The sequence below is a fragment of the Eriocheir sinensis genome, chromosome 70, assembly GCF_024679095.1.
Source record: "Eriocheir sinensis breed Jianghai 21 chromosome 70, ASM2467909v1, whole genome shotgun sequence".
NCBI lineage: Eukaryota > Metazoa > Arthropoda > Malacostraca > Decapoda > Varunidae > Eriocheir > Eriocheir sinensis.
This window is the reverse complement of record NC_066578.1, coordinates 991,944-1,011,878: the sequence shown is the minus strand read 5'-3', so window position 1 is coordinate 1,011,878 and position 19,935 is coordinate 991,944. Positions and strand designations below refer to the sequence as shown.

The 19,935-nt window shown below is 43.6% G+C and overlaps 1 protein-coding gene across 1 annotated transcript in view; it reads left to right on the top strand.

Annotated features, from left to right (window-relative positions):
- Nucleotides 1-2,442: 2,442 nt before the first annotated feature.
- LOC126988669 (uncharacterized) overlaps nucleotides 2,443-19,935 on the top strand; it is a 51,951-nt gene continuing 34,458 nt past the window's right edge. Inside the window, exons 1-3 of the mRNA XM_050847024.1 lie at nucleotides 2,443-2,728; nucleotides 2,988-3,097; nucleotides 8,572-8,632. Of these exons, the coding sequence (XP_050702981.1) occupies nucleotides 2,443-2,728; nucleotides 2,988-3,097; nucleotides 8,572-8,632 (457 nt within the window). The remainder of the gene's footprint in view (nucleotides 2,729-2,987; nucleotides 3,098-8,571; nucleotides 8,633-19,935) is intronic.

Genomic DNA, 19,935 nt, shown 5'->3' with positions numbered 1-19,935 from the left:
CTATAAAGGGATCTATCTGTGTCCCCCGACGAGAGAAGGAAGTGAAGGCAGAGGAAATAATACAATAGCGTCTTGGTACAAAGAAACCGTGACCATTAATCTGCTGGGGTCACTGATAACAAGGGAGGGAAGAAAACAGAGAAAGGAGGAAAAAGAAGACGGGAGGCAGATCGGGATGAAGTGATGCTGAGGAGGAGAGAAAGAATATGACTGCTATGAAGGGAGTCAGGTAACAGAGAAGATGGCGCCACTATAAACACCTGCCTGTTGGGGTCACTGATAACAAGGGAGGGAAGAAAACAGAGAGAGGAGGAAAAAGAAGACGGGAGGCAGATCGAGATGAAGGGATGCTGGGGAGGAGAGAAAGAGACTGATTGCTGTGAAAGAGGTCAGGTAACAGAGAAGATGGCGCCACTATAAACACCTGCCTGTTGGGGTCACTGATAACAAGGGAGGGAAGAAAACAGAGAGAGGAGGAAAAAGGAGACGGGAGGCAGATCGGGATGAAGGGATGCTGGGGAGTAGAGAAAGAATATGATTGCTATGAAGGAGGTCAAGTAACAGAGAAGATGGCGCCACTATAAACACCTGTCTGTTGGGGTCACTGATAACAAGGGAGGGAAGAAAGTAGAGAGAGGAGGAAATAGGAGACGGGAGGCAGATCGGGATGAAGTGATGCTGAGGAGGAGAGAAAGAAACTGATGATTGTGACGGACATGTACACCGTTGCCAGATTGTCGTACTCAGCCGCTTATATTTCCCGACTTCGTACCCCTAAACTGTCTTCTGGGCTCCAATAACGAAACTCATTTATAGTTATCGTTGAAAGAGTTAGATCCTGATGTTTCTTGGCAATAGTTAGGCGTCAGAAACCGGTAAATACTATGCTCTGAGTACGACAATCTGACAACAGTGGACGTGAGGTGTGGAGGGAGTCGGGTAACACAGGTAGAAACAAAAATTATATAACGAAGAAATATGAACAGACACAGAAAAGGTATAGAGAAAGTGGGAAGAGTGGAGGGCGTAAGAGCAAGCGTGAAAGGAAGTGAAAAATGAAAGGGGAAATAGGAATGAATATTGATAATTGGCGAGGAATATAAAAGTTAGGGAGGTAACTTGTAAAACTTGATGTGGGAAAAGTGACGCAAAAAGTTTTCCTAGAAGTGTGGAAACAAAAAATAATCATTGGAAAGAAAGGAGAACATACCTGGAAGATGTAGAAAAGTATATAATAGCCATCAATTAGGGTAGATAAAACAGTACTAATTGATGACCAGAAGAAGGGAAGGAGAAAAGAAACGTATTAAAAAAAAAAGAATCATAGGAAGGAAAGGAGAACATAGCTGGAAGATGTAGAAAAGTATATAATACCCATCAATGAGGGTGGATAAAAGAGAGTGCTAATTGATGACCAGAAGGAAGGAAGGAGAGAAGAAACTTATTAATAACAGAAAAGAATCATAGGAAGGAAAGGACAATATAGCTGGAAGATGTAGAAAAGTATATAATACCCATCAATGAGGGTGGATAAAAGAGAGTGCTAATTGATGACGAGAAGGAGGGAAGGAGAGAAGAAACTTATTAATAGCAGAATATAACGTTGGGGAAAGAAGCAAAAGGGGCAAATATGTGTGATTTTAACGGCGAAAAAACAGTTTAATGAGAACGCTGAGGAGAAGGCTACACGTGACATCGCATAGAAGACAGAAAGAGACTTAGGAGAAAGGAAAGAACACGCCAGAGTGATGTTTATATGTAAGAAGTAATGAAAGAGGCTTAAGAAGATAGGATACACGTGACATCGCCTTGAATGGAGAAGAGAGACAGAGAGGAAGGGAAGAACACGTCAGAATGGTCTATATATGTGTAAGAAGTAATGAAAGAGGAAGGGAGGAGCCGTAGAGTCAAATACCACCATTCTCAGACACACTCGACTCTCAATAAGTACTTCCTAAGGCCACAGAAGAGATTGGTCAGAGTCTCATGAGTGGTTTTTCTTCATTCATAGTCCAGAAGTCAAACTAATACTCATCAACTACTCGTGAAATGCCAGCAACCTCTACGAAAGCCTTATCAAATGAAGGTGTGTAAGCTCCGGAATGGTTTATAATAGTGTCCTAAATACTGACCATCGTTGCTGTAGATGTGAGGCAGTTTTGCATTTCACATATATCTCTCAAAAAGGAAATTTACGCTGAGTCATGAGTGGCAGGGATGGGGAAGACGTGGCAGGTGGCAATGTTTGTTTTCAGTGGCGTGTGACTCTGCCCTACCCCCCCCCCCTTCCCCCGCGCTCCACCTGTGCCTGCTCGTGATCCACAGGCGAGGCGCTGCGGTGGGTCGGGATCGGCTGCATATTTTCAGAACGTTTGGGTCCGAGCGTGAGTCAAACCCTTCCACCCCCGACCAGGCCCCCTCACGACCTACCCACCCCCGACCATGTACCCCCGACCAGGCCCCCTCACGACCTACCCACCCCCGACCATGTACCACCGACCAGGCCCCCTCACGACCTACCCACCCCCGACCATGTACCCCCGACCAGGCCCCCTCACGACCTACCCACCCCCGACCATGTACCCCCGACCAGGCCCCCTCACGACCTACCCACCCCCGACCATGTACCTCCGACCAGGCCCCCTCACGACCTATCCACCCCTGACCATGTACCACCGACCAGGCCCCCTCACGACCTACCCACCCCCGACCATGTACCCCCGACCAGGCCCCTCACGACCTACCCACCCCGACCATGTACCCCTGACCAGGCCCCTTCACGACCTACCCACCGACCATGTACCCCCGACCAGGCCCCTCACGACCTACCCACCCCGACCATGTACCACCGACCAGGCCCCTCACGACCTACCCACCCCCCGACCATGTACCCCTGACCAGGCCCCTCACGACCTACCCACCCCGACTATGTACCCCGACCAGGCCCCCTCACGACCTACCCACCCCGACCATGTACCCCTGACCAGGCCCCTCACGACCTACCCACCCCGACCATGTACCCCCGATCAGGACCACCCCCCCGACCAGGATATCCCCTCGACCAGACCACCCCCCGATCAGGAAACCCCCAATACGCGTGCGGCAAATTATTCACGGCGCTCCTGAGAAAAAGGAGAGCATAGTCGGAGCACCGGGAAGTATTTGTTTAGGCGCAATGAGATGTTAACTCGTGCCTCGGAGCTTTGGTTAATCATTCAAGACTCGTTATGAATTTACGTAAGATGTGGAACAGCCAGATGCACCTCTTACGTCTATCCATAAATTTGTAGGTTTGTTAATCTTAATCTATCTACCTATCTACTTATTTCTTTATGTCTGTCTCTGTCTTAATCCGAATGCCCTCGTTTCTCATATATGGGGTGTAATAGTCGCCGCGGTGTCTCTATATATATCTTCCAGCACCTCTATGTACGGTTCAGCTTCGCCCTGCTCTCTGTGCCTCCATGACTTCTGGTTTTTACTGCATCAAAGGTTTTCATATGATTTGTGGAAGCCATGAGTCTCGGTTTATTGCACACGGCTTGTTATTTGGTTGACGACGTGGGTGTGGAGCGGCTTGTTTTCTTGAATACTTTGATTTCTGTGTTGATCTCTGTTTATGATCGTGGTGAAAAGTTTTAAGTTATTGGGAGAAGACCAGTTGCTTGATTTCTGTGTTGCGTCTCCTCTGTTTATGATCGTGGTGAAAAGTTTTAAGTTATAGGGAGAAGACCAGTTGCTTGATTTCTGTGTTGCGTCTCCTCTGTTTATGATCGTGGTGAAAAGTTTTAAGTTACAGGGAGAAGACCAGTTGCTTGATTTCTGTGTTGCGTCTCCTCTGTTTATGATCGTGGTGAAAAGTTTTAAGTTACAGGGAGAAGACCGGTTGCTTGATTTCTGTGTTGCGTCTCCTCTGTTTATGATCGTGGTGAGAAGTTCTAAGTTACAGGGAGAAGACCGGTTGCTTGATTTCTGTGTTGCGTCTCCTCTGTTTATGATCGTGGTGAGAAGCTCTAAGTTACAGGGAGAAGACCAGTTGCTCGATTTCTGTGTTGCGTCTCCTCTGTTTATGATCGTGGTGAAAAGTTTTAAGTTATACAGGGAGAAGACCAGTGTCTCCTCTGTTTATGGTCGTGGTGAAAAGTTTTAAGTTATACAGGGAGAAGACCAGTTGCTTGATTTCTGTGTTGCGTCTCCTCTGTTTATGATCGTGGTGAAAAGTTTTAAGTTACAGTGAGAAGACCAGTTGATCGGTACCTCATTTAGCTCTTTACCATGAATCTTTTTGCAGGTCAATATAATGGCTCCTTATTTCTGTGCTCTATAAAATTATTGGAATATGAAGCATTTTGTATATATTTGAGATTTTTTTATGAATACACTTGAAACTTTGATTAGATATATAGGTCGGTATGATAAGACAGTTTCGCTTCTCACATCAGCTATTTCTAAAGGTCAAAGAGGGGGTCAATCGGGTTCTAATGAGTGTTTCTTCAGGTTCACGGTACAGAAGAAGGGTCACACTACCACCACGGTCATTAAACTACTTCTGGAAATGCCCAAAACTCCTACGAAAGCCTTGTTAAAAATGTGAACTTTGACGACGAAATGTTTAGAATACGGTCCATAGCTCGGTCAACTTCTGCTTCGCTCTTACTCGTTCCTTTCAAAACTTCTTATTTCATCCTTGGTCACGCTGGGAACATTCAAGCTCAGCCGATCATTCTCTTCTCCACCGCCCTCCCGCCCTCCTGAACATTTTGGGAGAAGCGACATGGCGGGCTTTTGTTCTCTTTTCTTCGCCTTTCAGCTGCCTTCTTTGCTGTAAAATATGATATGCAATCCAAACTATCCGGGGCTTCGTGGTGCAGTGGTTAACACACTCGGCTCACAACTAAGAGAACCCGGGTTCGATTCCCGGGCGGAGTGGAAAAATTTGGGCGGCTTTTCCGATTCCCTACGACCCTGTCCACCCAGCAGTGAATGGGTACCAGGTATTAATGGTGGGTTGTGTCCGGTCTCCTGGTATCTGTTCCCTTCTATAATTCCTTCCCCTTCTGTCTCTCTCCGGCATATGACCACAGATGTTGCGCCGACTAAACGAAACTTTCCAACTTTTATCCAAACTATCTCCGTCATATTTTTCGTGACTGCCATTTCCATGTTTTCGCCATTCTTTCGAGGTTCTTTTATCTTGTCCATGTAAATTTTATGGATATCCGTAACTTTTAACTTAAGTTGTAGATGTTTACCCAGTTCACCTAACTCCCTAAATCCCTTCTAGAACTTACTTTTATATGTCTGCCCCGCTTTATGAGATCCTGTGTATTCTCTGTTAGCTTACTGCCGCTGTTCATTCCTGCCTCTCCTACTTATATTCCCCCTTTCATTACACTTTTAGGTATTTTGTCATTTACTTATCTGTAGCGCCTAAACTCGATAGCTGCGGGGATCATGTTTCTTAAAAGCCCCTCTAAGCGAATTAAAAGAGAAAAAAAACACCGCTCTTGCAAACCACTTCATAATAAATATATCAACGCATTTTGTGATCAGTTTATGCATCGTCTATTTTTGGGGGTTTATATCATGGCAAAAATGTGGCCCGTCGCTGGTACACGGTAAAGCCACAAATTTGGCCCGTCGCTGCTACCGGGTTGAATAAGTATATGAATTTCAGTTGTGTTTTTGAATTAATATATTTTTTAGAAAAGTAAATGATACATCTCTCTCTCTGATTCACCTTCCTATTGCACGCTTCAAAATAATACCTGTTTTGGAACCTTAGTTATTCAATATTTGATAAAACTTACACAGTTTATAAAGTTTTCATTTTCATTTTTTTTTTACCTTCCCACGTAGCATCTTGGAAGTTTCAACTCGCGTACGTAGATGCCCCGAGTCTTGCCCAGTAAACCTTTGTACAAACTGGAGCAACACTGTTTGTCTCACCCCAGAGAGCAGCAGGGCGTTCAGTGACTTCATTGCTCAAGAAAGAAATTCAAAATGTACTTTACCGTAGGTCTCTTTACACCTCAAACTCCCCTCTGTCTGTGTTCACTAATACTGGTTGATGGCTTTAACCCCTTGACTGCGAATTTCCTACAAGAAGACATTATCAGGCTACAGGAATGGAACAAAAAGTGGCTGCTACAATTCAATGAAGAAAACTGTAAAGTCATGCATCTTGGGAGGGGATAGCCAGCACACCAATACCACATGGGAAACACTCCGCTATCCACCACAGAGGAAAAGAAAGACCTGGGACTATATGTTACCAGGCTACCAATGAAGGCCAAATCCGTGCCAATCGCAGCGGATGGGTTAAACAAATGTGAACCTATAGCAATGTTTTTAATCTGTAAAGAACTCCAGTGGGTTTTCCTTTCGCTATGGGGGTCTCGTGGTGCTTTCTTTGCTATAGTCTGTGCACATATTTTTTATTTATTTATAACTCAAATTAAACACATTTATTTTTTTTCAAATAATCGTCATTTGTTATGCCACATTATGAAAACATATTTGTAGTGAAATTGCATATTTAATGTGAGTATTATTTACAGTCACACACACACACACACACACACACACACACACACACACACACACACACACACATATATTTCAGTGATAATTTGCTTTACCGCAAGTTAATTCATGTCTACATATTTACATACATACGCACGTACGAACATATTTTTTATTTTATTTTACACTAAGCCAATTCATGTCGAGTGTGACAGGGATCAGTTCATTATAATTGTGTTTATTTAATTAGATCAATTAAAGCTGCGTTTCTTTTCTTTGCCTATTCGTTTCGGAAAACAATAAATATCATAAAATATTAATTGAAAATATGGCCGATAGTGCTTATGATGTATGTGTGCCCTCAGGAGAGAGACACCAAAACTCCCGCCCCATCATAGACGCCCCACTGAAAAGAAACAGAGAGAGAGAGAGAGAGAGAGAGAGAGAGAGAGAGAGAACCAACCAACCAACCACAGTAATAGGGGGAATGGGGATTATCATTAGTAGGCAAAACGACTTCATCCCAGGGCGCCCACAAGCAGCGCGCGCGCACACACACACACACACACACACACACACACACACACACACACACACAAACACAGAGCCAATCCCCATTCCGCATGGGGCGGGTATAGTTATTTAATTGGGTCGTTTAACAGTTCAACAGATAGTCAAACAGTTATAGTTAATTAGTTAGATCGTTAGATGGTTAATTACTAGGAGTTAGTAAGATAGTTATGTAGGTAGGTAGGTAGGCATGTAGTGAAATAGTTAGTTTAATAGATAATATAAAGTTATAGTTAATTAGTTAGTTAGATCGTTAGATGGTTAATTTCTAGGAGTTAGTTAGATAGTTAAGTAGGTAAAGTTAGGTGGTTAGATAAAGAGTTAGTGGATTTTTATTTTTCTCAGTATTTTGTGTTCTATTTTTTTCTGTTATGTGTCGATCTTGGTGCTTTATTTTTATATTGTACTTTGCATTTCTTTTTATATTATCCTTTTTTGGTGTCTTATATATATCTTATCCGGTTTTTATATCTTCTTTTTATATCATCCATTTTGTGGTGTTCTGTGTTGGCCTTGGCGTCCCCATAAAAGCCTCACCCGTAATTTGGTTGATGTTGATGTTAGGGGCGAGAAGTGGATGATATGTATTTGTATTGCATTCTATTTATACTCAATTTTACTATATTTTATTTATTTATTTATTCATTTTGTGTGTGTGGTTTGAATTCGGAGTTTTCCTTCTCCTAGGAGGACTGCCTACCATGGCTAACGACCCCCTCCTGCCCGGGTTTGTTGTTCGCAGTTTGCTCTCCTAGTGAACTGCCTAGCGGCTAACGAGTCCCACCAACCCGTGTTTACTGTTCGGAGTTGTCCCTCTCCTAGTGAACTGCCTAGCGGCTAACGAGTCCCACCACCCCATGTTATTGTTCGGAGTTGTCCCTCTCCTAGTGAACTGCCTAGCGACTAACGAGTCCCACCAACCCGTGTTTATTGTTCGGAGTTGTCCCTCTCCTAGTGAACTGCCTAGCGACTAACGAGTCCCACCAACCCGTGTTTATTGTTCGGAGTTGTCCCTCTCCTAGTGAACTGCCTAGCGACTAACGAGTCCCACCAACCCGTGTTTATTGTTCGGAGTTGTCCTTCTCCTAGTGAACTGCCTAGCGACTAACGAGTCCCACCAACCCGTGTTTATTGTTCGGAGTTGTCCCTCTCCTAGTGAACTGCCTTCACTATAGTCTGTTCACTAAGTCTGACCCAAGCTGACAACATAAAGCTAAGCGTGTTCGTAAGCACAGTGCAGATTATCAGAAAATGCTGCGTGAGATAAACACAAACAGAGGTTAAAGAAAACTTGGAAGCCATAGCAGTAGCCAGTCAGCACTCGGCTTGCAAACACGCTTAGGTTTATGTTGTCAGCTTGGGTCGGACTTAAGTGAACAGAATATAACGACCCCCACCTGCCCGGGTTTGTAATCGGAGTTTGCTCTCCTAGGTGAACTGCCTACCACGGCTAACGAGCCCCACCTATCCGGGCAGATCTCCGGCACCTCCGCGGACGCCCCGGGGGACACCAAGGCGCCCTACGGGGAATCCTCCAGTACTGCCACACTCGCTGGCGCTCCTTATCCCCTCCGAGTCGAGGAGGGCGGATGCAAGAACTCTCTTCTTAAAACTCCTTATCTGTTCCCATTATCCCGGCATATGACCACAGATGTTGCGCCGACTAAACGAAACCTTCCTTGCTGTTCCTTTTATCCTGTGTGTCCGCGCATTGCCATTTCTTGATTCTCATTGCCTGTATTATGTCGTCTATATTTTCTGTTCCTATGGGCGGTTCTGTCATCCCTTATACGATTCCCTGCACTGATGTCTTCACTTCCCTTTGGACATCAACAAAGCAGATAAACGAGAGAGAGAGAGAGAGAGAGAGAGAGAGAGAGAGAGAGAGAGAGAGAGAGAGAGAGAGAGAGAGAGAGAGAGAGAGAGAGAGAGAGAATATATAATTTCTTAACACACACACACACACACACACACACACACGTTACTACCAACATCAACACTCACGGGAACTACTCAGCCGTCATTGCCTCTAATCGCTCCCTAAACGCCAGCGCCGCCGCCAATGCTGCTTCGTTTCATAAGGGGAGCCTCTACATTCAATTGGTCAATCAGACAAGAGAGCCATCCAGCCCCTTGCGTCTCCTGAATGGCGCGGACCGGCTGGCCTTGTTGGTGATTGCCCGCTTGTCTCCGGCGAGGGTTAAGGCGAGCACAAGGACGGGGAGGAGATCAACAGGAACAGAGTATTGTGACTGTGATTCTTATTCTTATTTTTGAGTAGCTGATTGTGATTTTGATGTGAGGTCAGAGAGTGAAGTGAGAGGGAGTGAAAATGAATTTGACACGAAAAATAATTGAAATGCATAGCCCAGAGAGAGAGAGAGAGAGAGAGAGAGAGAGAGAGAGAGAGAGAGAGAGAGAGAGAGAGAGAGAGAGAGAGAGAGAGAGAGATGTCTTCATGAGCAACATCTTGACGAGTGAACAGGCTTACGTGCTGCCCTGATGTAGCCTAGTCGGGGCACAGTTAAAAGTGTCACCCGAAGCACATCCCTTCTAATTGTAGCCTTATAAAAGTGTTTTCTCCGCTCCAGTATCAAAGTTAATATGCGCTACTGACTGTCTCTCCCTCTAAAATCACCAGAAGTACAATATACGGAGCCCAGACCAGCGTACGGGGGCTTCGTGGTGCAGTGGTTAGCACACTCGGCTCACAACCGAGAGAGCCCGAGTTCAATTCCCGGGCGGAGTCGAAAAACTTGGGCGGCTTTTCCGATACCCTACGCCCCTGTCCACCCAGCAGTGAATAGGTACCAAGTATTAATCGGGGGTTGTGTCCCGTCTCCTGGGATTTGTTGCCGTCTAGCTCCTATAATTCCTTCCCCTTCTGTCTCTCTCCGGCATGTGACCACATATGTTGCGCCGACTAAACGAAACTTTCCAACTTTCTGCTTCAATATCAAAGTTAATGTGCGCTACTGACTGTCTCTCCCTCTAAATGTCTAAAAATACGAAGGGCGTTAAATAGCGAAATAATTATTGAAATGAACGAAGCATCACTTTTAGCAGCGACGGGCCAAATTTGTGGCTTTACCGTGTAGCAGCGACGGGCCAAATTTGTGGCTTTACCGTGTAGCAGCGACGGGCCAAATTTGTGGCTTTACCGTGTAGCAGCGACGGGCCAAATTTGTGGCTTTACCGTGTAGCAGCGACGGGCCAAATTTGTGGCTTTACCGTGTAGCAGCGACGGGCCAAATTTGTGCCATGATATAAGCCCCCCAAAATAGATGATGCATAAACTGATCACAAATGCTTTGATATATATTATTAAATGGTTTGTGTGAGTGATGATTTTTTTCTCATTTTTCTCGCTTAGAGGGACCATTAAGAAACATGATCCCCGCTGCTACCTGGTTAAGAGAAAAATTTGCATTGTGAATAACGAGCAGTACTTATAAGACGGATAATTTATTTACTAAAGGAACGAAATAATGTGTGTTACTGAAGAGCTTCGGTCAAGGATATCATTCAGACACTCCACCCCAGAATGAAGAAAGAATATATATCACCTGATCCCGGTAGTAACGAAAGACAGAATTATGAAGATACGAGATATAAGATGGCAAACGTAAGCAACTGAAAATATGAACGAAATTATGTGTGTTACTGAAGAACGTCGGTCAAGGATATCGTTCAGACACTCCACCCCAGAATGAAGAAAAGACCGAATTATGAAGATACGAAATTATAAGATGGCAAACGTAAGCAACTGAAAATAGGAACGAAAGGGGAAATCTTTCTTTACTGGAAAAAAATGAATTATCACCATCCAGGTCTGACCATCCAATCCTCACCATTCAGCCATCAGACCATCCACTAAATTCTAGCTTCACTATCAATCTATCACTATCAATTATCACCAACCAACCTCAAAGCCGCTCACCAGATAGTGCGATGTGATGAAAACTATAATTATGTGGATTATTTACGAGACAGGAAACTAGAGAGGGGATATATATATAATGATTTGGGATATGCGTACGCCCTGCAGTGGACTTATACTATACAGACTGATGATGCTAAGTACAATCTTGTGTGTGTGTGTGTGTGTGTGTGTGTGTGTGTGTGTGTGTGTGTGTGTGTGTGTGTGTGTGTGTGTGTGTGTGTGTGTGTGTTTCCAAAGAAATATTTGATTCAGTAATTCCATTTGTATGTGTGCTTGTCAATGTGCTTGCCTCTGTTTTTCTCTCTGTGTGTCTGTGTATATAGTATGTATCATTCTGTGTCTGTCTGTCTGTTATAAGTGCTTGTCTATTTTCTGTGGCTGATCGTTTCCCTTCATCTGTCTTTTATTCTGTGTGTCTGTCTGTCAGTCTCCGTCTCTATATGTCTGTCTGTTTAGTCTCTTGTCTGTCTATGTCTTTCTGAATCTCTCTCTCTCTCTCTCTCTCTCTCTCTCTCTCTCTCTCTCTCTCTCTCTCTCTCTCTCTCTCTCTCTATCTCTCTCTCTCTCTCTCTCTCTCTCTCTCTCTCTCTCTCTCTCTCTCTCTCTCTCTCTCTCTCTCTCTCTCTCTCTCTCTCTCTCTCTCTCTCTCTCTCTCTCTCTCTCTCTCTCTCTCTCTCTCTCTCTCTCTCTCTCTCTCTCTCTCGACCTTGTTATAACGACCCAAGATAACCTAGGCAGTAGTGTCACGGTAGGAGAACACCTCGGTTCTTGCGATCATAAATTAGTGCGCGTCGACATTAGAGCTCAATCATCAGTGACTGAAAATAAAGTAAAGGTGCCCAATTTCAAAAGAGCTAACTTCGTAGAAATCCGACAAAAACTAACAGAAATACAACTATCAGATGACGGCATCGTAGATGAAGCCTGGCTAAGCCTTAAAAATCACTTACTCACTCAGCAGAACACATTCGTCCCCTTGTGCGAGAAGCGAATTAACACTAATAAAAGCCAACCGTGGTTTAATAGCGAAATTAAACTATCAGTCAATGAGAGAAAATTGTTTTACAGGTTAAAGAAAGAACAAAGCACGCCCGAAAACATTAGACTTTATAATGATGCCAGGCGACGAGTAAAAAGACTAGAAGGTCAGACAAAGCGTAGATATGAAGAAAATATTGCAGCCAACTGTAAAAATAATCCGAAATCTTTCTCCAGTTACATAAACAACAGAAAGGCGATCAAAAGTGGTATTGGACCTTTAACAAACAGCGACGGTGCACTAGTGACTGACAGCCAACACATTGCAAACCTCTTAAACAATTACTTTTCCTCGGTGTTTAATACTTACAGTCTTCCTCTCGCTACCAACAACACCAGTACTATTGTAAATTTCGATCATGCATTGCCTAATTTTGAAATAACAACCGATGAAGTCCTTAAAGCTCTCCATTCACTTAAAACAAATAAAAGTCCCGGACCCGACAAAGTATATCCTATACTGCTTAAAGAAACAAAGAGCGAAATACTCTCCTCCCTCACTACCGTATTCAATATGTCCTTGCGACAAGGCATCGTCCCTTCGGATTGGAAAAAGGCTAACGTGACACCGATTTTTAAGAAAGGAGACAAAAAAATACCAGGTAACTACCGACCCATTAGTCTAACTTCAATTGTAGGTAAGCTACTCGAGAGCATAATTAGAGACAAAATTGTGAGTTACCTCGAAAGCCACTCATTAATTGGGGATTCACAACATGGCTTCCGTAACAAAAGATCCTGCCTGTCAAACCCACTGACCTTTTATAATTTATGACGTAACCAAATCAGTGGACGTAGTCTATCTTGATTTCCAGAAAGCGTTTGATAAAGTCCCACATCATAAATTACTTTATAAATTAAAGCAAATAGGCATTGACGGTCAAGTAAACCAATGGATCGCGAATTGGTTGAGCAACAGACAACAAAGAGTTGTGATTGACGGACTTAACTCAGAGTGGGCGCCGGTCACTAGTGGCGTCCCTCAGGGCTCGGTTCTTGGCCCATTGCTCTTCATTATTTACATCAACGACGTGGATGTTGGACTCAATAATCGCATTAGTAAATTTGCAGACGACACAAAGATTGGTAACTCGGTTCTCACTGACGAAGACAGGCAAAGCCTCCAAGAGGATTTGCACAAAATTTCAGCTTGGTCGGATAAATGGGAGATGCCCTTTAACGTAGACAAGTGCCAGGTCCTTCAAGTTGGAACAAAAAATAAGAAGTTCGATTACGAAATACACGGCGTTAAACTCACAAGTGTTCAATGCGTTAAGGATCTGGGGATTAAAATCGCGTCAAACCTCAAATTCTCACATCAATGCATCGATGCAGCAAATAAAGCGAACAGAATGTTGGGCATCATTAAAAGAAACTTTTTATTCAAAAATAAAGATGTAATACTTCCGCTCTACAATAGTTTAGTCAGACTCCACTTGGAATATGCGGTACAGTTTTGGTCTCCCCCCCATGCAAAGGATATTGCTAAATTAGAAGGTGTTCAGCGTCGAGCAACAAAAATGATCCCTTCCTTGCGCAACAAATCCTACGAAGAAAAGCTTTCCACCCTTAACATGTTCTCTCTTGAGAAACGTCGCCTCCGACGAATGTTTTAAAATACTTAATGGTTTTACGAATGTAGACAGAACAAAATTGTTTATGATCGATGACACTTTGCGAATGAGGAACAATGGCACAAAACTCAAATGTAGACAAGTAAATTCAGACTGCACCAAATTTTTCTTCACCAACGTTGTAGTGCGAGAATGGAATAAGCTCCCACCATCAGTGGTCCAGTGTAACACGATTGACTCCTTTAAAAACAAGCTCGACCGTCACTTCCGTGAACTTAATATTAACTAGAGTAGAAAAGCAACGTTTTGGAGCCATCTGATTAATGTAAAATCACTTAGGTTTAAGGACAGACCACCTAGTCTGGACCATGGGGTCTGTGTGGTCTGATTTTCTATGTAAATCTATCTATGTAAATCTCTCTCTCTCTCTCTCTCTCTCTCTAACACAAACATCATCTTATTTTCGGTACTTTTATGGTAATTATTCTACTCCTTCATCACACTGTACTTTCTCCTCCTTCATTTCCTTCCCCTTTCGTTCATTCTTCCTTCACGTCCCTCTTCACTCCACTCTTTACTCCTCCCTCTTCCCCCTCCCCCTTTCCCCTGCCTCCATTTTCTGTTCCTCCTCCAAGCCCTCCACGTCCCTTCTCTCTTCTCTTCCTCTTTCCCCTTCTGGCTTCTCCTATGGGAAACCTCACTTGACCCAGAAAGTTAATAACCGAAGGTCATTTAATGCTCCCTTGACCTCGAAAACACACACACACACACACACACACACACACACACACACACACACACACACACACACACACACACACACACACACACACACACATTCACTTTCTCTCTCGCCCTCTCTCCCTCTCCCCCCTCCTCCCCTGCGCCCAGTAAAGGTGACGGAGCCGCTAGAGAGCATTCACCTGACGCCCTCCTAAAGGTAACCGTCTCACCCAGCACCTGGCGCCGCGCTGAACGTTTGTGCCCCTTCACTTGTTGCCAGTATGCTCACTCCCCTCCCACTCGCCCCATACGTCAGCCACCCACAACGCAACGCCGATATTCCTACAGATTGCACTATCGTATCCTCTGGCCTTATTTGTATTTCCTTTCGGTAACGCCTACTTTCAATTGTCGTTCTTCCTTTGTTTCTTATTTCTTGTCTCCTCTTCCATTATGCAACAGCCATCATGCTCAAGGAAACACTACTCATTCAGTGCTCTGCCTTATGCTTCTTTTTTTTACAGCAAAGGAGTCAGTTCAAGGGCATTAGGTTAGGTTAGGTTAGGTTAGGTTAGGTTAGGTTAGGTTAGGTTAGGTTAAGTTAGGTTAGGTTAGACTAGGTCAGGTCAGGTCAGGTCAGGTCAGGTCAGGTCAGGTCAGGTCAGGTTAGGTTAGGTTAGGTTAGGTTTGGTTAGGTTAGGAAAGAAAGGAAACTGTAATGAGAAAAAAAGCCCTCCACTCATTGCTCCTAAGAAGAGTTAAAGGAGTGGCCGAAAGCTAGGTCAATTTCTTTACATTTCTTTTTGTTGCCTCTCATATTCAGTGGTTGTTCTTCCTTATATCGTACGTCTTGCTTCTTGTCTGCTCTTCCATTATACAACAGCCATCATGCTCAAGGAAACACTACCCATTCAGTCTGCTCTACCTTATGCTCTTTCTTATTTATATTTCTTTTTGTTGCCTCTCATATTCAAGTGTTGTTCCTGCCTTATATCGTATGTCTTGCTTCTTGTCTGCTCTTCCATTATACAACAGCCATCATGCTCAAGGAAACACTACCCATTCAGTCTGCTCTACCTTATGCTCTTTCTTATTTACGTTTCTTTTTCTTACCTCCCTTATTCAGTGGTTGTTCCTTCCTTATATCGCAGGTCTCGTTTCTTGTCTACTCTTCCATTATACAACAGCCATCATGCTCAAGGAAACGCTACTCATTCAGTCTGCTCTACCTTATCCTCTTTCTTATATACGTTTCTTTTTGTTGCTTCTCATATTTAAGTGTTGTTCCTGCCTTATATCGCATGTCTCGTTTCTTGTCTACTCTTCCATTATATAACAGCCATCATGTAATGCCTTCTATAGTTTTTTTGTGTGGATTTAGGATCATCACGCCACCGCCCGCTGCCTCAGGCCCACGTTCGTCCATCTGAATGTCTCCCTCAGGGCACGCTGCCGTAATACTCACAACTCACAGCTCACTCACAACTCATTTATTAGTATTATTTGTTTCTCTGTTCCCCGCATTACAATCACACCCAACACACCACCACCTATACAGCTTGCACTACCTCATCCTCTTCTCTGATTTACATTTGCTTTAGTTAACGCTCACATTCAGGTATCGTTGTTTTTCCATTATTTCGGACATCTTATCCCCCGTCTACTCCTCCATCACACCTTTTTTTCTTTTTTTTACAACAAAAGAGACAGCTCAAGGGCACAAAAAATGGAAACAATAATAATAATAAAAAAAGCCCGCTACTCGCTGCTCCTGTAAAGAATCCAAAGAGGTGGCCGAAAGAGGGGTCAATTTCGGGAGGAGAGGTGTCCTGATACCCTTCACTAGCCTTGCCGTCACCTAGGACACCCATCACGCTACCACCGATACGGCCTGCACTACCCTTTGATCTTTTCTTATTTGCATTTCCTTTAGTCAGCCCCCACACTCAGTTATCGTTGTTTTTCCCTTAATTCAGACATATTATCCCCGTCTATTCCTCTATCACACAGTTGTCGTCACCTGAGATACCCATAACGCTATACAGCCTGCACTACCCTTTGATCTTTTCTTATTTGCATTTCCTTTAGTCAGCCCCCACACTCAGTTATCGTTGTTTTTCCTTTATTTCAGACATATTATCCCCGTCTATTCCTCTATCACACAGTTGTCGTCACCTGAGATACCCATCACGCTACTACCGATACAGTCCGATACAGTTTAGGAGCAGTGAGTAGAAGGCTGTTTTTTCACATTTGTTACATCTGTTACCTCTGCTGTAAAAAAAAAAAAAAAAAAAAAAAAGTCTCCTCTACCGTATACATTTCTCTTATATACAGTTCCTCCAGTCAACGCCCACCTTCGGTTTTTATTCCCTTATATTTTACGTCTTATTTCTCGTCTATACTCCCCCATTTAACAGTTGACGTCACGTGCGCTTATACTGAAACTGCGTCATCGTATTCACTTTCCTTATTTACTATTCCTTTACTTAACTCCCACATTCAGATATCGTTGTTCTTCCCCTAATCACACTTCTTCTTCCCCGTCTACTCCTTCATTACACAGTTGCTATCGACATTTCTCTTAGTTAAAACCTACATTCAGATATCGTTGTTCTTCCCTTTATCGCACGTCTTCTTCCCCGTCTACTCCTTCATTACACAGTTGCTATCGTTCCCCATTTCAGACTCTCCCAAACCTTATACGGACTTCACTAACATATCTTCACAAACTTATCTACATTTCTCTTAGTTAAAACCTACATTCAGATATCGTTGTTCTTCCCTTTATGGCACGTCTTCTTCCCCGTCTACTCCTTCATTACACAGTTGCTATCGTTCCCCATTTCAGACTCTCCCAAGCCCTATACGGCCTTCACTAACGTATACCATTCTCTTATCTACATTTCTCTTAGTTAAATCCCACATTCATTTGCCATTGTTCTTCCTTTTATCGCACTCTTATTCCCCGTCTACTCCTCCCTGATACACTGTCTTGCCGTCCCGTGTGCGCCTCTTGAAATAGCGTAAGATAATGAAGCAAAAATGTTTATTGGGAAGGCTGGAAAAAAGGGTTGTTTACTGAGCATTAACGAGCGGGTCATTCTGGTCTTTCCGATGCTTCCCACGCGTCTCCTCCTGCCTCCTCCTCCTCCTCCTCCTCCCCCTCCTCCTCCTTTCTTTTGCCCTACTATTGGCTCATTGAGTAGATGTGATTCAACTTTTTGTATTACATCATCTTATTATTTTATTCATAACTAGTATCTGTATGTTCAAATTATATAACCACACACACACACACACACACACACACACACACGAACGCACGAACGCACCCACATCAATGAAAACCATTCCACATAATTGAAAGTAGAGGAATTTAGGCAGGTAGAGGTGAGTGTGGCTGAAGTACTGTTGCCCTCTCCAACCTTCCCGAACACTTAGTCGGTATTTACTCTCGGTCTGATCACGTGCTTGACTCGCGATCGGCACACAGAGGTCTACTGGTGCAGGCGGGAGCTCGCCGCCTCATCCCTCTCGCTCAAGTCAGCGTAAAAAGACTTTTTGGCCGAAGGCTCGAACCTCAGCCCGCCGGCACGGTAAGCCGCGCACGCGTTAATCCACTACACCGCGGAGGGAGTTTTTTTTGTGTGTGTGTGTGTGGTTACGTAAGTTGAACATATAGATACTAGTTATGAATAAAATAATAAGATGATGTAATATAAAAGAGAGAGAGAGAGAGAGAGAGAGAGAGAGAGAGAGAGAGAGAGAGAGAGAGAGAGAGAGAGAGAGAGAGAGAGAGAGAGAGAGAGAGAGAGAGAGAGAGAGAGAGAGAGAGAGAGATCTCCCCTCTTCAAGAATCTTCATGTTACTACGACATATACTTCAAACCACTAACACTGCACAATAGCATCTATAGTAATGATAATGATAATATGAAAATAATAATAATAATAATAATAATAATAATAATAATAATAATAATAATAATAATAATAATAATAATAATAATAATAATAATGACAATAATAATAATAATAATAATAATAATGACAATAATAATAGTACATAACAATAATAGTAACAAAAAGTAATAACAATAATGGCTGTATTAAAAAAGGGATACAAAACAAAAATATTTCGTCATTCGTGCAAAAGACAATAGCTTGCCTCCCTCCTCCTCCTCCTCCCCCTCTACCTCCTCATCCCCTGTCTTTGTGTCCTTTATCTGTGCCTTTCCTTACTTCCCTCCGTGTTCTCCCTTCAGTTCTCGAAGGATGGGAAGGAAGGATGGAGAAGGAAAGCAGGAAGGAATAGCTAAGGGCAACGCAGGAGCAGGACACAGAAGGCAGTGTTGTTAATCCCTCTGCGTCCATATCTGTTCATCACATTACCTTCGTGTCTTGAGGCTCTGATCCTGGAGGTGTCTTTTGGAGGCACAGGTGAAGCAGAAAGACAAGAAAAAGCAGTAGGAAGTGGAGCAGTGGCAGATGATGATTATGATGATGATGATGTGTGTGTGTGTGTGTGTGTGTGTGTGTGTGTGTGTGTGTGTGTGTATGTGTGTGTGTGTGTGTGTGTGCTCCTTGGTGATTGTGGTATATAGAGAGAGTGAGTGAGAGAAAGAAAGAAAGAAAGAAAGAAAGAAAGAAAGAAAGAGACAGAGACAGAGACAGAGACAGAGACAGAGAGAGAGAGAGAGAGAGAGAGAGAGAGAGAGAGAGAGAGAGAGAGAGAGAGAGAGAGAGAGAGAGAGAGAGAGAGAGAGAGAGAGAGAGAGAAGTGGGGGGGACAAACGGCCTGGGGCTTACTCAGGCTAGGAAGGAAGCTTATTCACCAGCTGACATAAAGGACACATACGCCACGACCCCCTGCCCTGAGGCTGTGGGGGGGGAGGGGGGGAGCTGGGGAGGGGGGGAGGGAGGGGGGGGCAAGGTATTGAAGGAAAGGGTTGACGATGTACGCGACGGGCTGCAGACCTTTAAACCCTACAAATGGCTACGCATTCTAAATATTACGATGGTCTTTGCAGTGACCTACTTTACGTGAATCTACGCATATTGTGTTGTTACAGTAAAGAAGCAATTCATGGGTAAAGAATCTTAAATAAAAATAACCCGCTAATCACTGTTCCTATAAGAGAGTAGACACGAGTAGCCAAAAAGAGAAGTCAATTTAAGTGGCCAAAAGAGAAGTCAATTTGAGTGGCCAAAAGAGAAGTCAGTTTGAGTGGCCAAAAGAGAAGTCAATTTAAGTGGCCAAAAGAGAAGTCAGTTTGAGTGGCCAAAAGAGAAGTCAATTTGAGTGGCCAAAAGAGAAGTTAGTTTGAATGGCCAAAAGAGAAGTCAATTTAAGTGGCCAAAAGAGAAGTCAGTTTGAGTGGCCAAAAGAGAAGTCAGTTTGAGTGGCCAAAAGAGAAGTCAGTTTGAATGGCCAAAAGAGAAGTCAGTTTGAGTGGCCAAAAGAGAAGTCAATTTGAGTGGCCAAAAGAGAAGTCAATTTGAGTGGCCAAAAGAGAAGTCAATTTGAGTGGCCAAAAGAGAAGTCAATTTGAGTGGCCAA